This window comes from Pogoniulus pusillus, chromosome 16 (assembly GCF_015220805.1).
Source record: "Pogoniulus pusillus isolate bPogPus1 chromosome 16, bPogPus1.pri, whole genome shotgun sequence".
Taxonomy (NCBI): Eukaryota; Metazoa; Chordata; class Aves; order Piciformes; family Lybiidae; genus Pogoniulus; species Pogoniulus pusillus.
In genome coordinates, this window is record NC_087279.1 from 15,918,207 (window position 1) to 15,943,888 (window position 25,682).

The following is a 25,682-nucleotide window of genomic DNA, read 5'->3' on the forward strand; positions in this document are numbered from 1 at the left end:
TATACAACACAAACGATTGGGCATACAAGTAAGAACTCTGTCATTACAAAACGTATGGGGACATGGTAAAAGAAGGAAGCAAGAAGTGGCATTAATGCATCTACCCTGCATACACAGGCAGCATTACAAAGGAGCATTATGCCAAGAATTTTCTGCTAGGAGCCAGTCCCACTGCGGTCTATATTGACACGACAAGCAAACAGACTTGCTTTTGCCTTTTGAACCACAGTCTTCAAGTGAGAAACTTCAAGATCTGCTGGCTTCACCTCTTACACGTTCCGGGACAAGACAACTACAATCTAATTCCAAATAAATAATTTGGGACAGACTCAGATAAAGCTAAACAAGCACCGCAAGAGCAACCTATAACATGGTTCTGTGGCTTTGCAGACGAAGTACAGGAGAACTCAAGTACACAGATGCTGTAGCGAAACGGCCTTTCACAAGAGTCAGGGATGCAGACAGCACAATTACTGAGATTGCTTCAATACACGGCAATTTCTTAAGCTCTAAGGGTTGAACACATCAGGATTTGTCACCCCCTGCTCGAAGAATACCACCGCTCGGGCAAGAAGCAGCGTCTCCGGGCCGAGCGCAACCGTCCCGGCAGCGCGGAGCAACACCTCGCCCGGCGCCCCACACCCTACTCGACCAACAAACGTTCCCCAAACGACGGGCACCGGCTTCACCTACTGCAATTCGATCTCTGTGTTACCTGCTTGCTCACGCACAAACCAAGCGGAAACGCAGGTGAAAGACGGGCCAGGGTTTCGCATGTTCCGCAGGGAAGCCCAGAGAAAGCTGGGCTCCCTCTCTCTCGATCAACTTTGACCCACGACAAGGGGACTTCGGAAGGAGTACGGGTGAGCGAGACAGGAACGAGAGAAAAACGAGAACACGGCAAAGAAAAAGGGCAGACACATCCCTGATCCCCACCTTCCTCCCTCCACCCCTACTTCTCTTCCCTCCGCTCGTTCACTTTCTAGTGACCCCACAATCCCAAAACGAAGGGTACCTAGAAATATCCCGTACCCCAGAAAAGGGCTAGCTAAAGGCAAAGCCTCCCCTTCCTCATAGCCAGCGGAACGCGCCTAAGAGAGCCGGCAGACGAGCCCGGCGTCGTTCGCGGCCGGGTAGGGAGCGAAGGCTGTGGCTCCAGGACTCCGCCGAGCGGGCCCTGGTCGAGTGGTGGAAGGGCACTGTTGTCGACCCTTACCCATGAGGATGCGCATCTGCTTCTTGCCGAAGAGGCGTGAAAACAGCGAGGAAATGGTGAGGCCCATGGCGGCGCAGGCACCGAGAGCAGCGCGGCGAGAACGGAGAGCGGCAAAGCGCGGCCCGGCTTCTCTCGGCGCTGCAGGATCCCTCCGCGACACAGGCGCCTGGCTGCCGAGTGCGGCCCGCGCCCCGCCGCACCGACTTATACAGGTGCGGGCGGCAGCGGCAACTCTGTACCGGAGCGCCCAGCTCGCTCCTTCTCTGCCACGTCACGCTCGCCACGGCCGCCGGCTCCAACGCGGACAAAATCGCGTCACTCTCGCCACATCCCCCCGGCCACGGAACCGCCCTCCGCCCCGCGGCCCGGGCACCCAACGGCGGACGGGACTACTGCTCCCAGCGAGCGCTGCGCCCGCCCCGCGCCTCACTAGCCCCAACGGCTGCTGCCGGTGCACGACGGAGGATGGAGTCCCACCGCAGCTTCCACCGCCCCCGGCGCGCCAGGCCGGGAAATGCAGTCCACGCTGCGGGCAAGTCCTCGGGCCGAGGCGCAGACGCAGAGCCGGATCCTAGAACCGCCCGGCGGGGCCAAGGAACCTCTCCCCGGGGCAGGCGCGCTGAGGCCTCACCTCCTCACCCCAGTGTAGCCTATGCTCTCGCTGTGCTTAGGATAAAGCCTGACAGCCGACAGGCTTTCCTGCTTAACGACAGCACACAGCAACAGAGAAGTAGGGGTTTCAGGGTGGAACGAAGCCCCCAGCTACACTTCAGTATCCACCGAGTCAGCTACATAGAAATGAAACCAAAACCCTCCATCACAGTAATCCAGATTGGTGCAAGATCAGTGCTGCTGACGAACGTTAAGATCAATAGTTGCTCTGCATAGCCATACAAAACTATTACTGCACACTTCCAATTCATTCTCCTCCCTTCAAACCACGGATGTTGAAAGACGAGCTGCACCTTTATCGTATTCAAGCGCACTTGAACTCATTTTTCTGTTCTTAGCCTTAGGTTGAGGTTGCTTAAAAGACATTTGAGAATCCCAATGCTTAGGCACGTTCAGTCTGCTCTCTTGTTAGCAGTAATAGAGACAGTCTTAACTTTTCCTGATCACACAGTCCAGGATCTTTAGCATTGCTTTACTTAACAGCTGTTAACCTTTTTTCTGGGATCCTTTCTCACCTCTCAGCTATTTCTTCCTGCACTTAGAGACTTTTGCCATCCAATATGTGTTTATTTTTCTGAAAGTAGAATGAGCAGTGAGTGAGGCAAAGTTACTAAAATAAGGAGGTTTCTGCACTCGCCTAGAGCTTTTTTCTTGAACACAACTGTATCAGAGCCACTGAAGAAAAGCTAATGGAGCTCTGGTTGCAGCGTTCTTCCCACTATCATGTTTCTCGAGAGCCTCTCAGAGGTATACAGAAGAGACTAAACATCAGATTAAATGTTGCTTTCCTGAGGGTCCTGCAGTTCTATTACAACCACAAAACATCATGATCAAAGTACCCACGGGGTACAGCTTCACCAAGTCAGACTAAGCAGCTACAAGGTGCTGAACACCTCTGCTTACACAGTAGATAGGAAAAACAAACAAATCCCACCAATCTAAGTCACAATAACTTCCAGAATGAAAAAAAAAAACAAAACATTCCCTTTATTTTCTTTTAAAAAAATACACATTTGCAGTCATGTGATAGTTACCAGAGTTGTTACCAGTTTACATGATTCCAAGAAACTACACAGTGCTCCAGGTTAATCATGTAAGATAATTTGGTACAAGAATGGCCACTGAGTAATTTTTTTATTAGAAATGCTATTCATCAGGGTGTGCAAAGTAAGAAATAAATTTGCAAGTTAGACATTAATGCTGAAGTGGTGTAGTTTCAGTAATAAAGTATACATTAAGCTTTTGGTCATGAGCAGCTGTATACAAACCATAACGGTATTAAAATACATTATTTTCATAAAAAATACCCCGTGACACTTGATATCTAAATAAGACACTCTTAGAAAGATGGTATGAAATATTTATCATACAAAAGCATATTCTTATAGCAGGATTATGTTGTTAAGTTCTTGCAAACTCTATCCAAGCACAGCAAATTTTTTTTCTGAAACTGTGATCCTCTCATCATATAAATGTGTATGCCATAGTTTATTCTATATGAACTGGTCAAGGTATGTCACTGCACATAGAGCAGCTGAGTTCTTAAATACAACTGATACTAATATCACATTCGCATTGCTTAATATGCGAGAGAAAATTACTCCTTATGCATGTCTGCTATATGCATATAGTGAGGATAATTTCATGCTACAATCCTTTCTTGCCCCAGTTTGACCCTTCCATAGGCTTTTTTCAGCTGCAGTCAAGAGTTTCTGCCTCTAGCCCACTACCTCCTTCAACATCCTATGAGTATGATCTTTAAAAGTTAGAGAAGAAATTATAACAGAAGGTGACTGCTATGATCACCAACTGAAACAGACTGTATGTCAGCTAACCCTGCTGAAATCACTGTTTTGAAAACCTTCTTAGAATGCAACTGTGTTTATTTTCCGTGATGGATATTGCATGCTTACATTTATGCTAGAGATCCACTTTAAATCCTGCATGTCATCAATTAAAACCAACAGTTCTTATACAATTATTTTATAATTTAAGGCATGCGAATAAGAGCACCCTAATTAACTGACATGGTATGAAAGAGACTTCCCTTCAGGAAATGTTTGTCAGCTGCCTTCTTGTTTTGAAAGATGCTAAATGAATACGTTTTGGAAAGATGGCAAGAAGGAGAAAGGAACAAAGTAAAGAATGGATCTGACTGTTCCAGCTATCCCTGAAACAGCTTTGAAAACTAAGGTTTACTAGTAAAATGCCTCAACTATAATATATTTTGACCAAGTCACAGAATATCCTACTTGGACTTAACCACTAGTTGAGAACTAGAAGGAAGGAAAAGCAACTGTGTACATCAACAGAACAGTATGAGATGAGTATTGCTTACCCCTGAGTTAACAGGATTGGGTATAGCAGCACCAATCGGAAAACATTCTGCAATGCCAGCACTGCACCGTGGTCCAATACTGTGGTATACTTTCACACACCCACAGAATTTTCTTTAAGAGCACTTATTTCAGACGTTATTAGATATAGGAACTCCTTTAGTTGCATTGGTATTTAAGTGAAAAAAAACAGTGAAAATGCTATAGTGGCTATACAATTAGTACAGTCCATTTGTAGTGTTGTTAAAATAATATTTACAGCTGTGTTCGGAACTCAAGTCATTGTCTTCCGTGAAACTGTTCTTGCCTTTTGTTTTCTGTGCAAAAAGCCCAGTAGAAATCATGTTGTGCCTGTTTTGAGCAAGATGTCCTGCAAGTCATCTGGAAGTGCTTGTATAATATCACTGATGTGCATCTCCAGCTTTTTCAGCGTGTCAGTTTTTACAGGAAGATGTTCTCTGTCAGCCTGCAACTGTACAGAAACAATAAAATACAATTTCTACTAAAACTGAAAGTTTAAGTTATGACATAAAGTGAAATATGAGCAAATCTGGAAAACCGATTTCTCATGTGCCGAGTAGGAATTTGCATGACAGCAGGTTTTTTCAGCAACCACGCAACAGCATGAGCTTAGACAGTTTTCTTTCTTCTCAAACCACTGAGCCCTGCTCCCATTCAGATCAGTCACAAATTTCCAAGGAGTTTTAAAAACATCCAAGATCAATGCTTCCAAAACAGTTGCACCATGCTGAGAAGCTAACTTTTCAGTCATGGCTGAAATGAGCCATTTTTGTTTTAAAATCCTAAGCAACTGATTTCTTGAGCTACCTAGATCTTGAGCAGTATTTTAAGTACCCATCAACACAACTAGATATAAGGGTTATCTAGGTAAGACATGCAAATTCGAGCCATGTTCAATTAATTTACTTACCAGTTTATTCTTTAACTTTAAGATGAGATCCACCGTTTCCACCTCAGTATGCTTCTGACTCCAGAAAACCAAGTTCTGAAGGAATAAAAGCATTGAAATACTGATTACTGTTTCTGAATGGGCCTTCTCCTTCTGGCATTTACTGAACTCATTTTACCTATGCACTGTCTCTGCTGTGAACTTCAAAATCTGCTTTAATTGGTTTGCCCAAGACATAGCCTAACAGGCTACTATCACACAAATGCAATACAAGCAAATTTAAAACAAAATAAAATCATGCTACACAGGCTTAGTATCGAAAAGGGCATGTACAATGCAAAATGTCAGTGAAGGTTTACCAAATCAGATCTGCCAGCACAATGAAGTATTAGAATAGTGCCAGGCGGCTTCTAGGGCATTCATCTAGTCAATTGGATAGGGCTGGGTGATAGGTTGGACTGGATGATCTTAGAGGTCTCTTCCAATCTGGTCCATTCTGTGATTCTATCATAGAGGGTAACTAATATACTCATTAAGTGAATTTTCTTAAGAGTGTTCTGGGTTGGAAGGGACCTCTGAAGGTCATCTAGTCCAACCCCCTCTGTAGTAAGCAGGGAAATTCTTACAGAACTTCTGTTCCTCTATCCCTTTATTCACCTGCTAAAGACATTTGCTGATGTATAGAAAGATGTTAACACCTGGATTGAAAGAAAAAGCAGAATAAAAAATAAAGTTGTCACACATTTTCTTTTATTTGCAGTAATCTATCTATTTGGATAGATTCTAGGTGGTAGAAACAACATAGCTATTGCCCTGGAAATTATTTGGGCTGCTCTATTTGAACAATCTGTTTGGCTTGCCACAATACGCTGTTTGGGGATTGATAACGCAGGGGATAAAAATCAATAGCTTTCTAAAAATAACCAGCACAATTATTGCTTGTTTCAAAGCTATGGTGTTGACTTCTCTTTCTTTCTTTCTATTCCCTCATTAGTTGTACAATTTCTTCTCCTGCTGTGACACCTTTCTTTAGCAGTTGTTATGCCTCAAATTATACTGATACCTACTTTGACATCTTAAGTAAATAATGGATCTTACAACATTAAGATGTGGCATTTTGTTATATATCAATAAACAGACTTCACATCTTAGCTTCAAATTACTGTGGACCACTTGTAGGCTTATTTACTGTCTGTATCTAATTAGTTGTCCATTTTCTATAGTACTCACTGAATTTATACCTTCAAAGCTATAAACTATATCACAACTGAAAACATCTTGCCAAATGAAATGCCAAGCAGGAAAGCTGTACAAAAGAACATAATCAAGTAAGGGAAACAGGGAAGAGGTAGAACCAGTTTCAAAATACACAATAAACTGAAAAAGCACTGAACATACATTTTAAAATAATGACAGTTATTATTAAAAAGTGAAGGGTATTTCACGTTGTTCTCTTCTGCCATGTTAGTTATAACTTGCAGAACTAAGTGGCAAAATGATGTTTTACTAGACATGACAAAATCATCAACATTTTTACATTCAACCAACGAAAACAGCAGAAGCAGAACAGACTTGAGAAAGAGGGGTTTTTTTAATTACAGGATGAAAAATATAAGCACACATTTTTCTAACCTCATTACAGAGTGCTTCTAAATGAAGGGCCTCCAACTTCTGTGTCATTTCTTTCTGACGGCTTCTAAACCAACCATCAAAGTTTGGTGATTTCAAAAAATGCCTGGTAAAACACCAAAGCAAAACACACCTTACATTTTAACCAGAAATTGTGGTAACGCTGTCTTAGAATCACAGAATCAACCAGGTTGGAAGAGACCTCCAAGATCATCCAGTTCAACATGGTTGAGATTGATGGAGACATTAGGACCCTTTCTCTACTTTCAAAAGACTGTAATATTTTGAAGTGGACTGTAACAGGTGCTTCTATTCACCAAGACAAGGATTGAGGAAATGAAGCCAATAAAAGGTGTCTGAAAGCCAGAGAGGGTTAGGAATTTTGTGAGGAAAAACATTCCAAGGCTTAATTTGAAATATCCTTACTTTTATCTTTGTGTTTGATGGAAAGGAGGAATCAAGTTAGAAGGAGAAATAAAATCATAAACATTACTGGTATAGAGAGTCCTGTAGGGTTAGTAGTATCTTACAGAAACTATTATGAGGTTACAGTGTACAGACTTAAGCAAGAGTACTAAGCACTACCGATTCCTGTTTAAGGATATATTCTAAAAGTACATCTAATCCAAATCAATAATGATAATAACTTTATTCAAGAGAAGAGTGCTCAATATTATTAATCTGTCATCATTTATATATATTTATTATCCTGATGAAAGAAATGACCTGTAAAGTCCTATCCAGTCTCCTTTTAAACCTGATGTGAGCTGTGGCCCTGCTTTTTCCAATGTCTTCATGAAGTCATCTTGGCTAAACTGCCTCAGTTGTGGTGGGCTCTAAGGCAAGAAAAAAACAATTAGAATCACAGAATGCTTTGGGCTAGACAGTAAATTTCATCTAGACCAAAACACCTGCAATAAGCACAGACATCTTTAACTACACTGGATTACTCAGTGCCCTGTCCAACCTGACCTTGAGTGCTTCCAGGGATGGGACACCTATCATCTCTTGGGGAAACCTGTGTCAGGGTTTTACCACCCTTATAGCAAAAAAGAAATCTTCTTTTCGAGTCTAAATCTCCCCTTTTCTAGTTTAAAACCATCACACTTTGTTCTGTCACAACAGGCCATGCTACAAAAACTGTACCTATCTTTCTTATAGGCCCCCTTTAAATATTGAAAGGCCACAATAAACGTCTCCCTTCTCTTTTCCAGGCTGCAACCCCAATTGTCCCAGCCTGGCCTCACAGCACAAGTGTTTCAGGTAATTTTTGTGGCTCCTCTGGACCCACTCAAACAGGTCCATTTGTCTCTTCTGCTGAGGTCTCCAGAGCAGGACACAGTGCTGTGGGTGGTAGAGGGGCAGAATCACTTTCCTTCCCCTGCTGGCCATTTGCTCACGTAACTACTTAATACCAATTTCCAACTCATCTGGATTTTATTTCCTTACCTTCCATGGTGATATGCATTTTTGCAGAGGCATCAGGCTTGCCACATAACGCTCCTAGGGCAAGGAGAAAGAAAGGTTGTTTGCGTAGGTAGTACTAAAGATACACAGTCCACGTCTATGTTTACTTATCACTTGTGACCGCAGCATTTTCTCCTGTATTGATACAGGGTGAGGTCATACATATTTACCACATGAGAGCATAAGGAACGTATCTAACACCATTTGTATTTCCCAGCTATGGAATTTTATGTCAACAAGATTCAAGAACGTTCAGGGGAAGGAGGCCAAGAAGCAACCATATACATGGAATGTATATATTCTGAACTCCAGACACTAGTAAATAACCTCCCTTTTCTCTGGTGGCAGTTTACAGGTACCTTCACCTCATGGGTGATTCCAAACCCGCAATCCCAGTCTGTGTCAAGTACTAAGAAGTGATTTTCAGTCTCTCATACAAAAGTGAAATACAGTTACAAAATCCTCTGTCAGCTGTGGGCACCTCTGCAGTAGCAATGCTTGGCAAAGGCATGGTTAGAGTCTCAGGGGGCTAATGGATGAGTAATGGGAACATTTCTCAGCAAGGCCACTGCTAAAGCTCCAAGTCTGACACCAGGAAGTGGCTCTGCCTTTCCAGATCACACATGTACACATAAACAGAAGTTGCTATAAACATTTTCTAAGTGTTTGTACACAAATGACTGTACTACCTGATGTCTCTAAGCCTAGGATGGGGTTGTTCACTCTGAAGAAGGCTGAGGGGATACCTAATTGTTCTCTACACCAGCCTGAAGGGAACGTTGCAGCAACACGGACGCAGCCTCTTCTCCTTGGTGCCAAGCAATAGGACTAGAGGAAATGGTCTTGAGCTGCACCAAGGGAGGTCTAGGCTGGATATTAGGAAATATTTCTTCACAGAGAGGGCTCTCAAATATTGGAATGGTCTGTCCAAGGCCATTCATGGAGGTGTTTCAGCAGCCTGTGGACCTGGTGCTTAGGGACATGGTTTAACATTGACATTTCAGTGCTGGGTTAAGGGTTGGACTGGATGAGCTTAGAGGTTTCCTCCAAATTTGCTGAGGCTACACACTGCCCTTTTATCCAGATCACTAATCAAGATGTTGAACAGTACCTGAAGCCAGTGTTACACTGCTAGGTACTGGATAGTTACTGGACTTCGGCTAGGACCAAAAAAATCCTTCTTTGTATGACATGTGTGAAAATTTTGTTAGTCTAAGTACTCACTAATGGAATAATGAAACTTTCTGTCAATTCCAAGAAGTACCGCCGCAGGATCACGCTCTGCGCTTCCATAGGACGCTTCTTTTGGATGCCCTTGAAAAAAAAGAAGTTAAATACAACAGTAAGTCTGTTACCCCAAAACAGGTAAGTAGTTGTGGTGGGTTTTTTAAAGGAGTATTTATACCATTTATTCTGCATTCATTCATTTGCCATAAGCTTACACATTGCATGTCCTAGCCTGAACCATGAAACAAAAGCAATAGCATTCAGTCCCTTTGCACAGATACTCATCCCTTCAAATGCTGATTTTTAATTCCCATGTCAAGAATTTAAAAGAGATAAAAATCTGTTAAAAAATTTGTGCAAATCAGTTAAAGTTTGGAAGGTCTGATTCTTACACACCTCCTGCATGAGATTTCCAGATCAAAGAGGCCATAGGGGAACGGTAGAGGGTGGAAAACCCAAAGCAGATGAACTCATCAATCACTGCTATTCTCTAAATGATTAACAACACAAATGGCACAACTCAAGAAGTTAGCATAAAGAAACTTCTAACAAGGCTGCAGTCCTTATTCTACAAGAAGGATACATTCTAGTCAGTTATGAACTGAATCATAAAGGAATTGGAATCCAGTTTTCAGTTACGCAAAGCTTAGCCTTAACTAAAAGCATGATATGGCTGTACACAAAACAGTTACCAGAAGGAAGAGACTTGCAGTATTACCTTTTGTAACTGTTTAACAATTTCTTCATCCTTGTTCAAGTATGGCTTGTAAGAGGTATAAACACCTAGAGAAAAAAACCCAGCATATAAGCCAAAGGAAAAAAATTAGTTTAAAAATTAGAATACTGATAATTTCACTTTGAAGCAATGCATTACCTGGTTTGGAGTCCAAAGTTTTTAGGTTCTTCAGTTTTTTCACTTTCACCTGCTTTGGAACTTCACCTGTGAAAACATTTAAAGCCAGCTTCCTTGCAATCTTCAACTCTTACTAGATGCTGCAGTTGATGTGCTATAATTACTCTCATTTTAAGAAATGGGTATTCTTATTAAGACTACTTAATATTTTAAAGCAGCATTAGAGACACTGACAATCATCCAAGTATCTATCAAAAAACACCCAGTTAACATATGAATAACAACACACAGGCGTTTCACTTTATATATGGGTTCTTTGTTGAAAACAAACAAACAAACAATCAAGTCAGAATGACGATTCTCTGAATCAAAGCAGCCATCTTTCGTTGTTCCTCTTAGGGTAAACACTTTCAGAACAAATGTTTAGAACTTTGACCAAAAGAAAATCTGTACAAAAGGAATTAAAACAACAGCCATGGAGTAAGAAAATCAATCCAAGCCTCCTTTTTCATAGGCTGAATGAAGTTTTTTGTTCTGTTTTTCAAGTATATCCTTCTCCCATCAGAAGGCCCTTGATGGATTTATATCCGTAAGGATTTGATAAGTATTGAACTGAAGTAGTTTAACTAAATCACATATGTTTGTAAATAAATAAGCATAAGGTCAGACTTGCTGTGCATGACTGTAGAACATATTTGTACATTACCTGGAAGTTTAATATCTCCGATTCGGATAATGTGAGGCCAATGCTGAAGTGTTTTAGCAAAAAAAGGATTTGTCACTCCTAGAATGACAGATGGTCTAGAAAAATAGCAATAATGTTTAAAATACAATAGTAACAGATTAATACAAAAAACTTCAACTCAGCTTGAAATTATTCCCCATTGTATTTAAGAGTTGCATTTTAAATTGTACATAAGCACCTTGTATGTTTTTAAATGTTTTTAAGTCTTAAAAAGTATCAGGACAGATGTATCTTTTATTCTGCACTGCTGTTTGGAATTTAAGTGACACCATCTGCTTAAACTCTGGACTGAATTCTGCCCATTTACAATGATGAGAATAAGTTATCATCTGATTTTCAATTATCTTTTATTTTTAATAAGCAAGAATCCAACTTTGCTGCTTTTCAAGGTTTGATTATAACAAGCTGTTGGTACTTGAATGTTTTCCTTTCAATGTGACTGCTATTTATATCTGACCTCTCAGTAGAGCTACAGCTTAGATGACATGATTAATAAAGAGACACTTAGCCTACTTACTTTACAAAACTTTACTGTTCATGGTTATAATCAGTTAACAACTGATGAAGTACATACACCTTAATAGCGTCGTGCCTAAGCTCACAGCCTGTCAGACGTTCCTGTCTTCTCTGTGCTTTGAATCTGACTTTAACGATGCACAGGGACACACCCAGAGAACAAGAGGCTGTGAGAGGGACTGCTGCTGTGGTATAGGTCTGCAGAATTTGGATTTGTAGCACTAATATAATGAAATTATAGCTCACTTTTTACTGGTGGTATAATAGCAGGGCTTGGTAAGATACTTGGTCACTTTCAGTAGCCTTAATCCATCATATTGACCAGAACCAATACTGATTTAAAAAAATACTGAAATAATTTCAGAGAAGGCATAATAAACCAAAACATCAAGATGAAAACCACTGCCTTGCTACCCTCATTTGCTGAAGTTAATGAAATACATAGAATGCATTATCTGCATTCTTCCTTGAGCCACTGCTCTAAAACCCTATTTTGTTTTTCTTTTCTGGTTTTCTGTAAGGAAGCTGGAGCACTTACAGCTCTGTTTCAAATACCAGTGTATGTACTGAACAAACCTTCCAGTTTGCTACAGAGGAGCAGAAGCAGTTTTTAAACAGGGACTACTCAAGTTTAACCAAATTCTTCCTCAAATTATTTTTAGACGCTAAATTACATACTGCACAACCATTCCCATGGAATACAATCCAAAATGCAGTGCCTATGTTTGTATGTTTTTCCACTGCTGTATCTCTGGCAATACTTCCATTCAGAGAAAAAAAAAAGACAGCAAAACAGAACAAAAAAAATCCCAACACAACAACCACTGTCTGTTCAGATACCAGAAAAACATATTAATAAAAGACCAGTGAACCTAACACATGCTCTCCACTCACAGAACAAGCTGCACTTAAGTAACTTGTAATAGGAAATACTGGAGGTGTTTGCTTGCACAATAGGCATAGGATTTAAAAGAAAGAAAAGAAAAAGGGGGAAATAATTCTTAGAGCATTTTGAAACAAATCTGGTTTTGTAAACTGACACACAAAAAAGAACCTTAGTTTATTAATTATTTACAACATTTTTTCTAAGAAATTTAGTGAAGAGATATTTAAATTCCTGTCTCAACTAAGACATCAACTGGATAAACTATATAAAACAGCTGTATGAATTCAACATTCATACAGGTCACTGTGTTCAGTAATTGCTTAAAAATGAAACAGTTGTGTAACAATTTCCCAAGATGCACAGGCAAGATCTTATGGAAAAGCAGAGTTTTTCTTGCTTTTATAGTTGCAGTTCTATTTACTTCATACACAAGTATGCTATAAAGCTCAAACATAGTTTTATTTACAACACGGATTCATAGCTTTTATCGTATCTAATGGAAATGAAAACTTAAACCAGCTAAGTATAGCACTCTAAGATAAATCTTACAAGTACTCTAAAGGTAATTCTCTAATAACAGGAATTAAGGCTAGTTAAGGCATATACTATAACAAATTTATGGTTAGGAATGGCTTTGAGCAACATCTTCACAACAAAGTTTGATTTACTCACGGTGCTTGTGTGCGAGTTGTATATTCTTTGAACTCACTGTCATGTATGGTGAAGTACGGCCTGAAATCACTGCAGTACTTCAGTGGTGAAATGCAACTGCAAGGCAAAAAGAGGGTAAACTCACTGCCTATATGCAGTGCAAATGCCATGACAGACACAAGCAAATGTAAAATTTGTCATGCTTTGACAGATTCCAGTGAAATTACATTGTGCATAACTACAATCTACAACAACTCAGTTATTAGTTAGGAATGTCCACTACACTTACCTAACAAGTGCCAACACAGTTTCTGAAGACTCTGATGGTGATGGTGCCATCACGACAAGTGGTTCTCCTAGGAGTACCAGTTCCCAAAGCATCTGGACATGAAAGAAGACTGGACAGAAGCACCTAAAACCAGATTAAGGCACTTGAATTACACTTAACATAACCAGAGGAAATATATATTTAAGAACTGGATAAAAAAAAGTCTGCAGTAGCATTTAATACTCAGTTACAAATATAAAATACTTTTGTAAATGGAACATTCAATGAACTTATTTATTGCACTTTGAGCTCACATGTTGCCAAAATTGTTCTTTAGCCATCTTTACAGAAAAAGAATATTAAAACCAATACTGACAAATGTTAGCACACAAGCTATGAGATATCTTATGGAACTGTCACAAATCTTTGACTTGTGGGAATTCACAACTAGGAATATATGAGTCTAAACTCCTACCTGAAAAGATTTACTTCATGAACAGTCGGTAGAGGCATGGAGATCTGAGCATCTGCCTAAAAGACATCGCAATGCTTGTTTTTTAGTCATCAGAACACCTAGGTATTAAATGAAATAGTTTCCCTTAAATGCTTACAGATGGTAAATAGTATAAACCCTATCTTTTTACCACTACTGTGCTACTGCAGTATGCACTACATCATCTTGAAGAGGGAAGTTCCCTTCCTGTATTCAAGGCAAGATTTCCCCAACCCAACACACGCACCACTTATAGCCATGAGACTTTCAGTTCAGAACAGATATAAAATACTGAAGCTGTTTTAAATAGTCATGCAGCACATCAAAGCACAGATATGTATATCTGTCTTCAATAGTTCAAGATTTTTAATTTGGTTTTAATCCATCAAAAAAACTAGTTTAATATAGTTTCACTGAGTAAATGAAGGTTCAAATTCAGTAATTTTGTCAGCCAACTATCCTCGTCCAGGAGCTGGACTTTCTGAATCAGGTGTAACTGGGTTAGAATACCTTTTCTATGAAGAATCCAACTCCAGACACTTCCACTCAAAGTTCCAAAGGTTGTAGATTTCATTATTATCAAAGTATATCAAGGATTTGCTACCAATCTTCTAGGAACAAGTTTTAAGTAAAAGAATGAAAGCAGGCATTTAGCTTTTTCTTGGGGATATTCAGTAGAACTCTCTGATTTCTACCTGATGCACATCCTGTACTACTGGTGCTGTTCCAGGCTTGTCACGATATGTTGGAATCTGCAGCTGTGAAAGAAAAAGATTTTTCCTTTGTATCAAATTCAGCAGAAAGTTAAAATGCCAACTTACAGACCAGATATAATATTCAAAGAAGTTGTACTACAGCATGATGCTTAACTTACTCTATAGAAATTACATCCAATATCAATGAACACATATCTGAAGACTACAGATGATTGCTACAGGGAGTCAATATACAATACTGTGTCACACTGCATTGCAAACTGAATAATGGAAGATCCAAATAATACCTCAGTTAAAAAATCATTGTTAATAACATTACTTATAAGTGTTACACTAACTTCAGTAAAAATATGTTTAAGTGTCGGACAGAACAATCAGAAGAAGTTACAGGGTTTTAAGGTGTTAGAAAGTAATTTGAGAAAATATCTTCTCCTAAAACATGAGACATCCTGGTGGGTATAAGGCAGAAACCAAACAGACTGAACAACATAATTCTACTTTTCTGGCCTCAGAGTTTTTATCTCTGTTTTGAGTACTACAAATTTAATCATACTTGAAGCTTGTGAGCACAAATGCATGTAATTTATATGCAGAAATTAAAGCTGACTACTCATGCAGTGGGAAAACCACCCCACAACTAAACAGTGACAGTATCACAGAGGACAGTACCTACTGCATTCCTACACTGAGTAAACCCATTCCAACACTCACAGGTAAGCATTACTGATAAGTGTGGGCAATACCCCAAAATGACATATTCAGCTTTCATCATTATTACCCAGAATACAGAACACTGCTTTATTAAATTTTTGTTTTTAGAGCAGCTTCAGACACTTCTCCTTCCTCTCTGGTGAAATACATGTATCCAGTCATAAACTTGAGAGTATCTGCTAAGAATGCACCTCTGGATCTATCAAGTCCATTTAAGTGCATCATATGAAGATGCTATGACTCTGAGGCCCACTTCTCAGTCATCAAATAATCTCCATGCATCTATGTGCACACATACAGTTCCCCCACCCCACTAGCTACAAATTCTTTAATAGCTTTACTCAAGTATTTCACTTTCATTAAAAAATATCAACAGAAATAAATTTCTGGTGTGCAGGCCAAAACAGTCAAACTTCAGGAATAAGAATTATTTTCATCAATATATTTAATCTGCTTGACTGGAAATAAATTCTCAGTATTTTTACTTAATGTGTCACTTAACAAAAATAATTAGCATTACAGTCTCATAGAATGCATTCTCCAGAAGGATAATACAGACACTGCAATTAATAACTGTATTAAACATTGCTTATTATGTGTTAACCTATGCACCATAAAAGATGCTTGCCTCCTCCCCTCAAATGAAAAAGCCTAATCAAGATCTCCCAGACCCTCATTCCGAGTGTTTTATGTATCTATTCCTGTTCTGAAGTATGAGACACTGAAAACAAGGCAGGATACAGTGAGCATTTACACAGTCAATGGAGGGGAACACACCCTTAGAGTAAAATAAGCACAGGAGAATTTACCTTAATTATAATGCCCATGATAGGCAAGTGCAGTATTTTCCCTGGAACTGGTGGTGGCCAACGATCAACATCACTACAAACTTAGAAGGAAAAAAAAAGTAGTATAATTTATAACTAGTTTAACTAGTTTACATATGCTTTAACCCAAGATATTGTAGTCACCTTTGTGCACACTGCAATTTTAAATCAGTGCCAAAAGCTTGCAGAAGTTCTACTCACCTCTTAATTACTCTAAACTTGAAAGAAGTTTTACAGCCTTTTTGACATTCTTAATGTATGATTTCATTAAAACCATATAGGTTTTCATTTCAAGAAATCAGTTTCCTTGTCCTCCATTTTTTGGTAGTAACTAGACTCAAATTGAGTTTATGAAATGTTACATAAGAAACCATGAGAACAGATATGAAGAAGCTCTGAAAAGACCACATACATTTATGTACAATAGCTGCTGTAAAACAGAAACAAATCGTGAAGGGAACAGAGAGCTTTGTAGCTTGGCGAGAAAGTTTCTCAGCATTCTGTTATAAAAAAATATGATGATAAATAATTCTAGTCTTTTCTGCAGAGCTTATTTTGTTCACAACACCACCAGTCAAAAAACTCTGCTTAACTGTGAAGTGACTAAAAACCACAATTCCTTCATCAAGAATGAGTTCCACAAACTGCTGCTCAGTGAAAGCACAAAGACACAAGTGTTGTATAGGCCAGACTCAGTACCCAGCACCTCTAGGCAAAGAGGAAATCTCTTTCTTATTGGACCTCTTTGGCTCACACCTCTACAGTAAAGCCAAGGCACCTGTTATCAGTCCTGATCTTTTGCTTTTTCCCCTGTGGGAAAAAAAAAATATTCCCTTTTGAGGATATTTAAGCAAACTTGTCAGAATGCCCCAAAATGACCAAATCTGTGAAGAGTGTGAACTAAGGATGGCCACCAGTTACTAGTGCTGAACAACTGGTCCTGAAACATCCAACAAAACCTGATATGTTTTTCAGAGGAGAGCATCAAGTCTCCCACGGGGGAATCCAAAATTATGTTAGCTCTGTTCAATGACACAGGAATCAAACCAGCAGGCTGAACTTTCAACCCTGCAAGGAGACAGACACACAAGCTAGAATGTGACTGTGCCGTTATTTCTTTAAAAGAAGTACATGATACTACACAAGTTCTTCCAGAACAACATAACAGTACCACTACCTGCTTCCAGGAAAGCTTCGCTTTTCTCAAAGTATTCTGGTGCTATTTGCTTGAGCATAGTGTGGAAGAGATGGACATAAGGTAGCTTGCTGATGAGGACCAATGACTGGAATAAAGAGTAAGAAAACAAATACGTAACTTAATGGTAACTTTTTTCCTCAGTTCTGTTGCAGTTCTACTGGTCATCTGCAGAGAACATCAACTGTGGTTTTCCTCACATATGCAAGTCAACCACAGATGTGATTATGGCAACTGCAAACAAACAATTCCCAAAAGTCCCTAACTTTTTGATTTTTAAGCATACACAAAAAACAGTGCAGTATTTTTAAGAGAGCAAGATATTCTTCCTGCTTTTCTAAGGTCACTGAAAAGCAATTAATTTATCTCTTAGTGTTTTGCTAAAAGAATTTAAATTACCTTCTGAAAATAGCCTCTCTTCAATGATTTGTCCCGAACCTGTCTGAAATACACATAACCATAGTAATATGCTGGATCTTTCTGCAAAAGAAAGGAAAGAAGTCAGTACAACACCTCATACTGTCCTTCAGCAATCAATGCACATTTTAAAAGCTTATTTCCCTGCAAGCTCCAAAGTTAGTAAATAGAATAAACTAGAAAGATGACTCTGGTTATTGTTTTGGTTTGTTTGTTTTGTTTTTTTAATAAATACTCCAAGGAGAAAACATCAGTTTGTGGAAACAGCTGTGCTTTCCTGACACACCATGAAAGCAAAAATAGAAGTAACTTCCTGAGAAATAAATCAACACTCCTAACTTTGCCAAGTAGTATTACAAAGATATGAACAGTCAAAAAAACCTTAAAGGTCTGACTTGAAAAGATAAAAACTAATCTTTCAATCTATTCATTTTCTAAAAGATTCCTGGAATATTAAGGAAGCATGGTCTCATATTTCAGAGACAAAACATCAGCTTTGTCTTTCCTACAAACAGGACTTCAAGTGTTTGTCACATATACAGATCTAAATTGAGTCTGAGACTCAGACTCCCACTAACATAGTTAACGGCCTCAGTTTTCCATGAGGGCATGCTGAGAGCAACTTTTTGGCCACCTTTTTTAGCTAACTGTGGAAACAGAAAGAGATATCTCAACTTTATTAAGTTATAAAGCACTTCAAGTTTTTTAAAAAGTAATGTTTTTTACAATATGATAGACAGCTTTCTAGACAATAAAAAAAGTCTTGTCTCCTTGCAGTCCAAAATCCATAGCAATGAAAAGTTGACAAAACTAATTATTAATTATTATGATAGAATCATTGGATCAACCAAGTTGGAAGAGACCTCCAAGCTCATCCAGTCCAACCTATCACCCAGACCTATCCAATCAACTAGACCATGGTACCAAGTGTCTCATCCAGGCCTTTCTTGAACACCTCCAGGGATGGTGACTCCACAACCAACCTGGGCAGCCCATTCCAATGGCAAATCAGCCTTTTTGTGAAAAACTTCCTCCTCACATCCAGCTTATACCTCCCCTGGCACAACTTGAGACTGTGTCCCCTCGTTCTGTTGCTGGACTCATCCATATAATCAATAAAGATATTGGACAGGATCAGGCCCAGCACTGATCCCTGAGGGACACCACTAGTGACTGGCCACGGCACCATTCACCAGCACTGTCTGACAATGACACGATACAAAAAAAGCTTGCTGAGCTTTGTCTTTGAGGCTAACCATTTGAGAGATGTCATTTTTCAAGGACTAAGCATGAAGGTCCATAAATTAACATTACCCAGAAGAATTTAATTTTTTTTCCCATTTCAAACCTTTAAGTAAACTGGTAGATCTCTATCCAATTGGTCCAGAAAACAACACAAAGAGACTTTCCTTCCAGGAGATCGTCGAAATCTAAAACAAAACTGTGTGTCCCCAAGACAACCTAAGTGAAGGGAAGAGATAAACAAGAGAGTATTCTGAGCCTGAGTGTTGTTTAACATGAGGACTTGCTTACAACAACAAAAGTATAATAATTGTGGTTTATTTATCTTGCATTGGTATTGTGCCCTGCTACTGTGACCATTTATATTTTTGAAGTGAACAACTTAGCATCTTTGGCAACAATAAGTATCTTACCTACAACAAGAAAAACATCACTGTACCTCACAATGAGTTTGTTATGCTGTCAGGTCCTTAAAGAAGCTCTGCTGATGGCTGTGCTCCTACTGTCCTTCCCCAGTTTACTTATCTGCCTGTTGAGTTCTTATCATATTGACCACATATCATTCCTCTGTTGATGACTGCACTTAGCCTCTTCTTGACACCAGCTTGTACATAAGTCAAACGGGAGTGTTATTAGAGATGACTCTTACAGCTCCATGTGCAGGCCTAGGACTTGGTATCTTTAAAAGCCACAGAACTAAATGCAGAAAAATGAATGAAACTGAATACTACATCTCACTAATATTCCCTAGCAGATTTGGGCTAAGTTTGTATCAGATAAGCCAGAAGCTTTCTCCAGGTGGAACATGAGAACTGTAGTATCAGGTCTTGCATCACTGGTACTCTCACAGCTGTGTTCTCACCTTTACTGATGTTTACTGTTAAAAGACATGAAGCTCAAAAGAAAACTTAATTCAAGTATGTATGCTGTTCAGCTACGTAAGCTGAACAGAACGCACTGTGATAAGGGGCACTGCTAGAATCTGAACAACAAGCAGCTACAGTACTCATTCTAGCAAACCTGTAAAAAAACATGGAATGCAGTACTGTTAACATGATCACAACCAACTGAAAGATAATCAGTTGAGCATTGTTAACCTGTGATAAGCAGACTATCTGCTTATGTGAACAGATGTAAATGTTCATGAAACTGACTATAAACAGACAATTACTGTTAAACTTACAGCTACTGTTAAGCAGTGAATTTCTGACTGTCAAAAGTCACTTGCTTCTCCATAAAGAACTCAAGGGAAAAAATCATGCAGTCACAACATCTTGACTCCTCGCAGCTGTCCTTTCTTATACTGGCCAGTGCTGCCTATGCAGGTGGGCAAAGCTCCATTTTCTGGATTACTGTTCTCCAGACTTAAAACTCCACTTCATCATCTTCTCTTTCAGTCACACATCTATTGCTCCAGCAACCACAGAGAGCCCAAACCCTTAGCTGAAGTCAATGGCTGTGCAGCTGGCAGTGTGGAATTATACCAGAACATTCAAAGCGTTCATGTCTGAGTCTTAAGACCCCTTGAAGTTGCAACAGGAAACTCACAACATACCAAGAAAAAAACCAAAAGTAGCAAAGTACTGTATGATAGGATAACCATGACATTCAAACAGGTAACTAAAGCAAGTTCATTCTTACAATATATCACGATCAGAGAAAATATCTTAATTTTGATGACATTAGGACAAGGGAGAAAAGTTAGCCAAGATTTTGCAAAATCACATAAGAAAAAGTTCACACGTATATGAAAAACACACGTCTACATCTCTCCTTGTATGTTGCACAGCAACCAAAAGCACAGGTTAGGAGTCTGTTACTACATAGGGACAAGTCTGTTGCTACAGGTTTTGACTTTTGTAAAGAAATATATGTGAAAGAAAGTGTCTGTAGTTCTGCCAGATCTTTTTGCAAGTGGTCCAGGTCATTAGCCACATGCTTCCAATTTCCCTTTGGCAGTAGGACATCAGAAGCTTAAAGAATTTAGCAAGTAGGACCACACACAGGAACAGAAACAATAAAAATAGAGAGGATGCAAGATAGCCTAGGTTTTCCCTTCACAACTGTTCTTCTTAAATGCTTTTGAATTTAAAAGCCAGTTTCACTGTTAGGAATTTAGGAAACACACATTTAGTCCTTTATGAGAAGAGTTCCACATCTCTTCCATTTGCTTCCAACTCTGTGCCTACACTCCTTCCTACACTGACATTATTTTGTTAAAAAGTGAAATTAAGGTGTTTGTTCTTTACTTGCAAAATATTCTGAAACCTCTGCATGTGTCTCATTTGGAAGCTTTTCTACATTCACACTCCTGATATTTCACTTACAGACCTTACTGCAACACAGACAACTAGTTTTCATTTAACCTTATTTGCAACTTTTGTGTATTGCAATACCCCATCAATATATACTCTCGACTTTTTAAACATACTTCAGTCTAACAAGAGATGAACCACAAAGTGAAGGAAGCACTTACCTGAATTAGAATCTGGAAAAGACAAATAGCAAATATTTGTTTTCTAAAAGGGGGGGAAAAAGAAAAGTGTCACTAGAGTTCCTGAAATTACTAAACTAAATCCAAATCATATACTTATGTAGCAACCATAACTTACCTCTTTATCTGTGAGTTTTGTATGTGGAGGATATATTACCTACAAGAAATAAAAAAAAACAAACATAAACTAACTTTATTTGAAAATACACTGGATATAAGCAGTTAGCTTCTATTCACTATTTTTACAATACAGACTTCAAATACTGCTTAGCCTTAGGCTACTGTCAAGGGTAAGCCATTAATCAGTTTTTATTTTTCACATGCTTTTAAACTAACTTCATCATTCATCTTTCCAAAGTATTTTAGATCCCAGCTGAGGACCATATAGATACATTAACAAAACCAAACCAAAAACACTTCAGATTTTTGGTGCAACAGGTCTCAAAGAAGAGCAAGACTATACCCTTTAAAATGTATCTTGTACATACAAAATGTAGTACATGGTCCCACAGAAAGCCAACAACACGTTTTTGTCCAAAATTTATTGCAACCAACAGTAGGAGTAATCAAAATTCAATCACACAATTCCCTCTCTATTAATAGTACTCTTGGAAGATAAGCATTTGCTCCAAATGAGCGCTGAGAACTGTGAAATCTCCAGGAACATACTCAAAATGCTATGGCCTTACACACACACACAAAAAGGTAGTGAATTTAATGTATTTTTACAATGCAGAAATAAAAAACACAATGCAATACAATGTAAGATACCAAAGTACCATCACTTAAAGTACCTTGGATGTACAGAACCACTAACTGCGCAAGTAAATGAGACATGAACATACAGGAAAGAAGATGAAGTCAAGACACTTAAATTTCAGCTAGACAGCTACTCGAAATTATTGAACTGAGTACGCAAAATAAATCAATCATGAATTCTAAGGTTATGTTTCAAAGAAGGTTAAGGCGTTCACTGAGGGGAACTTCACCAAGAACAAAGTTCAATGCTGGAACACTAATTTAGTCTGGACTCCCTGTATTATCATACCATTAACAGTTATCTAATTTAATCTTGTTTCAGAGAACATAAGCAAGTAAATCTCCTGAAAGCATAATGCTAACCTACTCTATAGAAAAACAAAAAGTATATTCACTGGCAGGTCACTTGTCCCTGGGCCATAAGCTCTCAAATTAACTTTTTTCCCCTCAGCCTCTCATCTAATGATATCCAGCCATGCAACATACTATTACTAAAGCTAAAAGTAGACATGTGACTGGAATACCTGCTTACTGCCTATAGTAAACCTATCATCAGCTTTTTTTAATCTCTGAACATTTCCTATGCTGTCTTAACGCTAAGGAACACACTCAAAGGCAACTTGTTCAGCAGCTGAATGATGGAGATGACTTGAGTACAGACTAGACTAGAATTCGTACTCCTTTTCCCTCACTAGTGGGTGTAGCTTCCCAAAATTCAAATTGAAGCTAAAAGTTAATTACTCTTCCTGCAGTAACTTAAGTGAAAAAAATCAAGCCTTAGTTACACAGGTATTTTCACTTTCATTTTGTGAGCCAAATCAACTACAATGGAAGGGATGGTTAACAGGGTTGTTTGGAGACAGGACAGAGGCTAACTCTCTCCACTTAGCCACCAAGCACATTATCTGCTTAAGTCAGAGATTATAACGCGATGCTTATCTTTGCTGCTAACAGTACCTTCTAACATGAAGTAAATGTAACCTAAGTAATTAGCACAGTGTGTTGTTTTTTTATTTACCTTCTAACATGAAGTAAATGTAACTTAAGTAATTAGCACAGTGTGTTGTTTTTTTATTTACCTTCTAACATGAAGTAAATGTAACCTAAGTAATTAGCACAGTATGTTGTTTTTTTATTTACCTTCTAACATGAAGTAAATGTAACCTAAGTAATTAGCACAGTATGTTGGTTTTTTATTTACCTTCTAACATGAAGTAAATGTAACCTAAGTAATTAGCACAGTATGTTGGTTTTTTATTTACCTTCTAACATGAAGTAAATGTAACCTAAGTAATTAGCACAGTGTGTTGTTTTTTTATTTACCTTCTAACATGAAGTAAATGTAACCTAAGTAATTAGCACAGTGTGTTTTTTATTTACCTTCTAACATGAAGTAAATGTAACCTAAGTAATTAGCACAGTATGTTGGTTTTTTATTTGCAGTTCTCTTGCAGCCAACAACGCCTATCAATGATGTATGGAAATACTGTAACAGCTAGCCTGACTTTTAAGCCAGTCCGCATACATTTATGACTACTTTAACAAAATCCCAGCTCACAAAGAAAGAAAAGAGACAATTTCTCCTGCACAGTGTTTGCTGCAAGGACACGGTGAATAGAGCAAAAATGATGCAAATGGCAAATTTTCTTCCCAGTTTATTTTTCAGCCCAACCAGCTCCTTCGTGCAGTTCCACATGCAATTTCATAGATGTCTGCTATACAAAATGGCAAAGCTCAGGAGGGAGTTAAAACCCCTGTGGTTTGTGGCAGCACCACTAAGGCATTGTCACAGCCTGACATTCATTTAATGGTGCAAGGAAAGTGCTTCAAACATTTAAGATAATTTATCTGCATACCTCTGTGATGGGGAGCAAACCGTTCATTACGAAGACTATTTGCATTCACATCGCTAGCATACTTTAAAGTCGCTGACATGAAATGTGCTGGGCATTACAGCTATAGGCAAGCAAACCAAGCTTAGAGCGTCCTTTCTGCAGATCTTGGCACGAGATGAAAACTGCTCCCAGCGGCACAAGGCCGTGGCGGCCAGCACCACAAACACAGCTGCTTACTGGACTCACCTGACGCTCGGTGACAGCTGTCGCCGCTCTCCCACCGTACGCTCCCTCCCGCCCTCCGCCGAAGCTTGGTCCCCGCGCCGCGCCTTGGGATTTTGCACAACCACATTTCCCTCACAACATCGCCGAGCTTCCCCTGCTGCTGTGCAACGCCAGCCCCAGAGGAAGTGCCCGATTCCGGCGGGGCCCTGCCGCAGAGCTGCCGGCCACAAAGGCCTGCTCCCCACAAGCCCATCGCCGAAGCCGGGCGTCCACCGCGCTCCCGCCGCCTCACGTACCTCCACGGCCTGGCCCAGCTCCAAGTCAAAGCCCACCACACACACGCAGTGCAGCCAGGCCGAGAAACGGTCCCAGGGCAAGAGAGACAAGCACGGGTCCGGACCATCCAGCTCCGCCAGCGCCACCGCCGCATCCCCTCCGACTTCGACGGCGCCGCCCGGATTTGGCTCCCGCAGCGACATGGCGCTACCGGCCCGCCGCCGAGCCGGCCCCGGCCCTGCCGCCGCGGGGGTCACGTGACTCCCGGCGCACCGCCTCCGGCACCCTCGTTGCCGCGGAGACCGGAGCCGCCTGACGCAGGAGAGTTCAAGAGGACAGGGGCGGCCAGCGCCGCGGAGCCCAAACCATTACCATGGGCAAGAGGGGGGGAGCAGCGACCTGGCGCCCCCTCCCGGCCCATGGCCATAGCGCAGGTCGAGCCGCAGAACACCGCCCCCTGCCGCCGACCCTGCTCCGGGCCAGAACTCCCGAGGAGCCACGGCTCGAGTTCTGCAGCTCGCCGTGAGCACGGACACGCTGCTCTATGACAAAACTGAGACGGAGCAGCCTTGCCCTGGAGAGGAGGCTACCCACGTCGCTAGCGCTTCGGCAGGGTGCTGGTGTGGGGACCTTCTGCAGGCAGCGAACCATACGAAAAGATTCGTAGTCGTCTTCTCCTGCTTGGCACATCAGAGAACAGCACCTGAGTGGGGCTAAGGTTATTGCTAAGCACTTAATAGGCATGTCTGCATCACGTCCTACGCAACGCTAAGCATCTTCCAGGAGTCACACAGAAATATCCCACAGGCTTTACACTGCTCGGTAAATGGGAATAATAAAAGTGAAAGCACTCTTAAAGCTCGTTTTAGTGCCTCAGCCAAAAATGAAACTCTTTATTTAATAATGCAAGAGCTTTCACATACTCTTTTAGCACAGTTCATGTCCTATTTACATTTCAGTAGAAAGCATTCTGTGGAGTTGACAGTGCTAAACAGCTACTTTATTAAACAAAACAAGATCACACGCTCCTGACCTGTAACCCTTTACTATTTAGTTATTGGCACCGGACTTTTGGTTAAACAGCTTCAACTGTAGCACCAGCAAACAGGCTAGCTG

At 40.1% G+C, this 25,682-nt stretch overlaps 1 protein-coding gene across 3 annotated transcripts; it reads right to left on the bottom strand.

Moving 5' to 3' along the window:
* Positions 1–2,852: 2,852 nt before the first annotated feature.
* On the bottom strand, positions 2,853–25,001 carry DENND6A (DENN domain containing 6A). Of its 3 annotated transcripts, XM_064156748.1 has the most exons (20): positions 24,587–24,993; positions 21,590–21,628; positions 21,454–21,496; positions 19,084–19,196; positions 17,718–17,798; positions 17,301–17,406; positions 16,106–16,185; positions 14,565–14,627; positions 13,852–13,907; positions 13,398–13,520; positions 13,130–13,225; positions 11,017–11,111; positions 10,332–10,397; positions 10,176–10,240; positions 9,455–9,544; positions 8,213–8,266; positions 7,490–7,599; positions 6,767–6,869; positions 5,156–5,230; positions 2,853–4,696 (listed from the first exon to the last, which is right to left on the bottom strand). In XM_064156748.1, the coding sequence occupies exons 1-20, from the start codon at positions 24,767–24,769 to the stop codon at positions 4,565–4,567; spliced, it is 1,773 nt and encodes a 590-aa protein (XP_064012818.1). In that variant the 5' UTR covers positions 24,770–24,993; the 3' UTR covers positions 2,853–4,564. The 3 variants fall into 3 exon arrangements, with proteins under 3 accessions (XP_064012818.1, XP_064012819.1, XP_064012820.1); XM_064156750.1 differs by lacking the exon at positions 6,767–6,869 and having other exon boundaries at positions 4,607–4,696; positions 24,587–25,001; XM_064156749.1 differs by lacking the exons at positions 21,454–21,496; positions 21,590–21,628 and having other exon boundaries at positions 19,084–19,176; positions 24,587–24,992.
* Positions 25,002–25,682: the final 681 nt, after the last annotated feature.

Coding starts and splice junctions, on each gene's coding strand:
- DENND6A (XM_064156748.1), bottom strand. CDS start 24,769: ATGTCGCTGCGGGAGCCAAATCCGGGCGGCGCCGTCGAAGTCGGAGGG. Junction 21,497..21,589: donor CAAAACTCACAGATAAAGAG/GTAAGTTATGGT, acceptor CCCCCCTTTTAG/AAAACAAATATTTGCTATTT. Junction 8,267..9,454: donor AAAGTTTCATTATTCCATTA/GTGAGTACTTAG, acceptor TCCTTGCCCTAG/GAGCGTTATGTGGCAAGCCT.